At 42.2% G+C, this 6,639-nt stretch overlaps 1 protein-coding gene across 1 annotated transcript in view; it reads left to right on the forward strand.

Moving 5' to 3' along the window:
• Positions 1-6,639, forward strand: part of LOC146307940 (uncharacterized) — a 7,942-nt gene extending 1,303 nt beyond the window's left edge. The window contains exons 2-8 of the mRNA XM_084747372.1: positions 201-332; positions 1,677-1,790; positions 3,071-3,205; positions 3,775-3,908; positions 5,065-5,113; positions 5,252-5,404; positions 6,259-6,639. Coding sequence (XP_084603498.1) covers positions 201-332; positions 1,677-1,790; positions 3,071-3,205; positions 3,775-3,908; positions 5,065-5,113; positions 5,252-5,401 — 714 coding nt within the window. The 3' untranslated portion in view covers positions 5,402-5,404; positions 6,259-6,639. The remainder of the gene's footprint in view (positions 1-200; positions 333-1,676; positions 1,791-3,070; positions 3,206-3,774; positions 3,909-5,064; positions 5,114-5,251; positions 5,405-6,258) is intronic.

The raw sequence follows: 6,639 nt of genomic DNA on the forward strand, positions 1-6,639 counted from the left end.
TCTTCTTCTTCCTCTTCTTCTTCGTCTGCCTCTTCTTCTTGTTCTTCTTCTTCCTCTTCTTCTTCTTCTTCTTCTTCTTGTTCTTGTTCTTCTTCTTCTTCTTCTTCTTGTTCTTCTTCTTCTTCTTCTTCTTCTTCTTCTTCTTCTTCTTCGTCTGCCTCTTCTTCTTCTTCTTCTTCTTCGTCTTCCTCTTCCTGCAGGAGGTCCCAGATGAACTGTGGGAGCTGCTGGAGTTGGAGAAGCTGAATTTGTCTCTCAACAGTCTGAAGGTTCTTCCTCCACAGCTGGCGCTGCTGTCCAACCTGGTGGTCCTCAACCTGTGGGGCAACCAGGTGAAACATCCCCCGACTCTTCCCTTCTTTTCTTTCCTCACACGACACGCGGTCAGGAAGGAAACTCGTTTATTATCCAAGACTGCCGAGGTTCTTAAAGAACGAGGGCAAAAATGAATCCTGTCGGTTGGGTTCAAATATATTTTAAAACAAAGATGATTATAATCACAGAAATGAACATTAGGATCAGAACGTCCTGTCAGATTGATCACAGGTGAAGTGCACAGACGTTCGCTCCAGAACAAGACATCTGAGGACGTCTTCTTGGAAATAACAGGTCCAAACATTTTTTTTTGTTTTGTATGTATATGTAACTGGTACGTCTGTGCACTTCACTGGTTTTCATGTTTCAACCTATTTTTCAATCAGTGATCAATCTGCCAATGGTTTTTCCACTAATTGATTAGTTGTTTGGTCCATAAAATGTCAGAAATCCCCCCTCCCCCCCCCCCCTTCCTCCCCCAGCAGCTGCTCCGTCTCCTGGATAAATAAAGGTTATAAACCCCCCTCTAATCCAGCAGGATCCAGTTTCTGTCCTCCGTCCTCTCTTCACCTTCCTTGTCCCTCCTTCAGCCTTCAGTTCAACCTCAGCAGTGGAAAGTGCTGCTGGCGCCTCCTACAGGCTGCAGGCGTCATTACAGCCACTAAAACATTTAATTATCTTTACAAAGATAAAAGACGGAGAATTTATGAAACTGAAATCATGATATTTAAAATGTTTGACGTGTGTGAACGTTTCACATGTTCAATGTAAATTCACTCATAAAAAATAGGGTTAAATACATGAGATAATATTAAACTTGGACAAAAGTAAGTAGTCTCCTCCTCCTCATTGTCTTATGACTGATTCTTATTCTATTTCTGCATTTTTTAAATATGTTTGTGCAGTGTTCTGCTATACTATTTGTATTTTATATTATATTTATTTAGTCTATCCTTGTATATTACTCTTGTATATTTTTACATGTTAGTATTGTGTATTCTTGTATATGTACACAGTTTCCCACTGTGGGATCTATAAAGTCTATCTATTATCTATCTATCTTTTTATGTGACGTTGTTGCTCACTTCTAAACACTTTTAAAGTTTTATCTTGTGTTTCTTATGCTGAATTTTTTTCATTAAATCTATTTTTTCACTCCTCTTTTGTTACGTTTCATGAAGAAATGAATTAAAATCAGGTTTGAGTCCAAGTCTTTATTTCCATCGTCTAAAAGCAGCACAAGGAGTCTCAGAGTCATTTTCTAACTTTGTCCACAACACGTCCATGTTGTCTTCACTGTCACGTTGGTGCAGTAAACCTGATGTTTGTTACAGTGTGTGTGTTGTTTGTGTGTTGTGCAGCTCGGCAGCCTGCCGGCAGAGATCGGACAGCTGAGGAGACTCCGGGTTTTGTTCGCCTACAGAAACAGACTGACTGAAGTTCCTGAAGAGCTGGGAGCCTGTACACAACTGGAGGTACTGCAAATACTGCTGAGAGTAACTGTGCTGTAGCTATAAATACAACTGCTGCAGCTAATGCAGGTCCAGGCTGTCAGCTGAGACATGCTGGACTGCACTGATGACACCATATTAAACCGTCTAAGATCTTCAGTGATTCAGCATTGCTCTCCTAAAACACTGATAGAGACACAATGGACAGTTTAAAGTGGCAGTAATGTATATTTGTACATGAACAATGTATGAACTGACAGAGTGCTGTTTGTCTCAGGTAGTGAATTATCAACTGAATCTGCAGCTCCAGATGTTTTTAGTGACTTTGAGCTCATTGTTTATCCGTCTGGACACAAACTTACTGTTCTAGTTCAGTCTTGGAACCCTGGTAGTTTTATTTTCAGAGAAAAAGTTAGAACAAAACTAGCTTGGCTGTTCATTTTCAGGTTATTATCAACACACACCAACCAAAAAGCTTCTGGACACAGTTGGTTAGACCTACAGCCAATCAGAGCAGTGAAATGTGCAATAAGCAGCTCTTAGTCCGTCTCCGAGCAGGAAACAGAAAAGTGGCTGCAGCAGACAGACACAGTTGGAAATAAGCTGGTCAACATAGTGGAACATTTAGCAGCTAAAGAGACAGATTTCTCTCACTAAAGCTAAAAGAGAGTGAATATTGGACTGACATTGATCAGGTGAAACAAATATGACTCCACATGAAGGATCATGTTGTTGCTGGATGTGGAAATAAGCAACTAGGTCACAGAGCTGCTAAGCTGCACAGGTCTGGTCAGCTTTCTCACTCCACTCCAACAGATCACAGATCAGATTCAGAAACTTTCCGTTTCTGACTTGTAGTCTTCAAACGACATTCGAATAACTTTACTTGAGGACATTTGTCAGACTTCTCTCGGCTCCCTCTGGAGACACCAAGGGCTTAATGCTACTTTTAAAAGTCGTGCAGTTGAACTCCACAAAATCTGGAAACAGACTTTGATGTGGAAAATTGGTGGAACAGGATTAACCAGCATTAAACCAGCATGGGCCATAAAGTTTCAGGTATATCACAGTATCATCTGCATAACAGTGAAAAAAGATTCTGTGAATCCTGAAATAAACGTCTAAAAAGAAACATGAAGAGAGTTAAACTGGACCTAAGGTGGAGCCTTGTGTGACTCCAAATGAGGGGAAGAAAAGGATCCAGAGTTATCAAAACTAAGACAAGAGAAGCATTTGGAATAAAACAGGACTGAAGAGTAATGTCTTCCATTGTCCCTCTTTCCAACTGTGTTTCTGTCTTTCAGGTGCTGAGTTTGGCTAACAACCAGTTGTCCTCACTGCCTGCCTCTCTGTCCAATCTGACCAGACTGAGGAAACTGAACCTCAGTCACAACCACATTGCTCATATTCCAGGCTGCGTTTACAACATGAAGGCTCTGGTACGTCACACAGGCTTCATGTCCAAACCTTATTGCACAAATTTGAGGACTTCACAGGTGGTGCTGCAGACTTCATCACATTTCACCAGGAAAGTGACATAGATTCCAAGTTAACCCTCGTGGCCACACACACTTGATGAGATGATGCTTAACATCTCGCCGTGCACACGACAAAAGTCTGCAAAGTCTGGAGGTTGGATATCTGGTTTAAGCCAAAGGCACCTCTAGATGACATTTCAGAAAACAAGCTGTTCTTCCCCACCAGACAGTGGCGAGGATCCTGCTGGCAGCTGGACTGAAAAAGAGTCTGTGATTCATCTGTGCTATGTGACAGGTGACAGGTGACAGGTGACAGGTGTGGAGGCAAAGTTAGGTTTCAGGTATTTGAATTAGTGTCTATATGTTCAGTAAAGGCTAAAGTCTACTTCCCTGTCTCATATAATGTCTCTGACAGCAGTCACAGAGTGAACATGACCTACTGAAACACTTTGACTCTGCGTTACTTCTGAATGAGTTGATTTGTTTGATCTGGGTCACCTGTCAGTCAGTCACCTCCTCTGCTCCTGCAGGTGTTCCTCCACCTGGCCTGTAACCGTCTGGAGAACCTGGCAGAGAATATCCAGGCTCTGGTGGAGCTCAAGATCCTCATTGTAGAGGGAAACAGCCTCCACTCTCTGCCCAAGGCCCTCTGCTGCCTCACCAGGTAACTCCACCTCACCAGGTAACCCCACCTCACCAGGTAACCCCACCTCAAAAGGTAACCTCACTTCACCAGGTAACCCCATCTAAAAATGTGACCTACCTCATCAGGTGAGCCCATTTTCAGGTAACCAGGTGATCCATCAAGGCCAAGGGAAAGCTTTCTCTTACACACCATGGCAACTTTCACTGTTCTGTGGGTTTTGGTTCAGCTGTTGTCCTGAATTGGGGAACTGGATCTGCTCCAAAAGGGCTGGGAGGCCCCCTCTACCACTCCAGGTGACAGGAAGGTGGTGCAAACTGAGCTTACGATGAGGAATCAGCTGGCAAGAAACCAGGAAGAGGCAGAGGTGAACCTGCACAAAGGACAGAAGAGCCAGAAGACCTGTTATGACCAACAGTCTCAGTACTGAGAGTTCCAGCCCGGCCAAAAAGTCCTGTTGCTTTTTCCTTCGTCCAACACCAAACTCTTGACAAAGTGGCGAGGGCTGTACATCATCACCTGCGAGAAGGGCTCAGTCACTTACAAGGCCAATAGAGAAAAAGATACCAAAACAGCCATGTGAGCCTACTGAAGGAACGTGCGACCAATCCAGGCTCCAGGAAGGACTCTGCTGCTGAGGACACAGAGGAGGAGGTGAGGCAGGGACTGGAAACCCTAAGTACGTCTACTACTCCTGTGCTCGGCACATCTTACACCAGAACAAGCTGCTCGGCTCTTGCAGGTCTTCCAGAAGGCTCCTCCCCTTTTTGCTGCCAGCCCAGGAAACCCTCATCGAGCATGTCGTTCTCTTAAAGAACGTTCCTACCAATCTTCCCCAACGACAACAGCACAGGATGTGGAGGAGATACTGAAGCTGGGAGTGGTTGTGTCTTCCAGCTCAGAGTGCTGCAGTCCAGTGTCATGGTTTTCATGAAAGATGATTCTGTCCAGATATGCATCGATTTCAGGAAGCCAACAATAATGAAGCTGTTATCAGTAAATCAGGAGCTACAGTCCTTCTTGGGTTTGGCTGGTTGGTACAGACAGACTCTCAGCTTTTCAGGTTCAATGTCCAACACCAGTTAGACAAAGTCCGTGTGGTGGCAGGTTCTTTACAAAGTCATACACCTGTCAGATGGCACTTGTGGTTGATTTGATTTGATTTGATTTTTTCCAGGTTGGAGTTGCTGAATCTGGACTTTAATGACATTAAGGATGTACCACAGGTAAAGTTTGAAATCACCTGCAGAAATCTGTGTGAATTAAAATGTAGTTTAATTTCTTTCGAGACATTGACATTAGTGTTACTAATTAAACCATGATGATGATGATGATGATGATGATGATGATGATGATGTGTTCAGGAGATGCACCAGTTGTCCAGACTGGAGAAACTGGCCTATCATCCTCTGGATAAAGGACTCCATATCATCCACAACCCGCTGCTGAAGCCAGTGAAGGAGGTGCTGGAGGGGGGACTCAGCGCCCTCTTCAACTACCTGAGAGCTGTGTAGAAGGTGGGGGCGGGGCCTGAGAGCCAGGCTGTATTCTGCCCTGGCAAATGTTTTTTTGTTTTTTTGTTTATTTGTTTGTTTACTTTTAATATGGGTGTGTTTGTATACATGTCACTGCTGATTGGTTAACCTGTGACAGAGTCATAAAAAGCACACAGGCTGAAAACCCGCTTCATAATGTTTTGAGGAAATGTGTCAATCAATCCAGAAACTGTAGCAAAATGATGCATATCATGTCTCTGGTTGGAGAGTCAAGAGATGGAGGCGGGGCTTCTGAACTGTGACTCTGTTTGATCTGTTCTGTTATTTGACCACAATATTGGTGATTATTTATCAAAAATCTCATTGTGTTCATAGTTTGCCAAAGATCCAATCATGATGCCTTCACTATTGTTGCTCGATATCTATATATATATAAATATAGATTTTTTTTATAGATTTCTTCTGGCCCCACCTGACAAGATGCTTGAATAAAATGATCAAATATAAGACAGAATTAGACGCCCTGTGGCGACAGTGGTCTTGACGTCCTGCCCTCACTGCTGCTGTTCAGACCAGAGTCTTTTGTTGAGATTCTCATCAGACAACATCAATTAAGTTATCATCAGTATCTCAAAATAAAAAATGATTTAATATTAGAATCATAACTGTTGAGTTAGATTTATTATTTCTGTGGACTGAAATGATTGTTTGATATGATGACCTTGCTGACAGCCTTTGTTATTCCACACCCGGTTGAAACTATGATTTTTAAAGAGAACTGTTGTTTTCCATAAATTATGTCTATTATTATTATTATTATTATTATTATTATTATTATTGTTATTGTCAGTAATAATCTTCTTTATTCTTTCAAGGGTCTACAGGACAGCAGGTGTTGCACACTGTACAGACTATAAGGACTGTAAGACAGCCTGAGGCAAACTGTAATTTTGGGGTATGTAAATATAATTTGATTGATTGATTGATTGATTGATTGATTGATTAGTCCCCCATGGTTGAGAGGAGGTCATGTGACTCAGGTTGTACCTGTATTGTCTTGGATTCACACTCTTCAGATTTGTTTTATAATCTGTATAAATTTGTATTTTGACATCATAATTTGTTCGTACTGTGATTTTTGCTCCTCTTCCAACATTTATAAAAGGTTTAGAGGACGGACTGTAAAAACCTCTGAGGCCAATGTGTTATTTGTGATATTTTATATTGTGATATAAATAAACTTGACCTGACTGGTA

The sequence above is a fragment of the Lutjanus erythropterus genome, chromosome 21 (genome assembly GCF_056507025.1).
Source record: "Lutjanus erythropterus isolate fLutEry1 chromosome 21, fLutEry1.hap2, whole genome shotgun sequence".
Lineage (NCBI taxonomy): Eukaryota > Metazoa > Chordata > Actinopteri > Lutjaniformes > Lutjanidae > Lutjanus > Lutjanus erythropterus.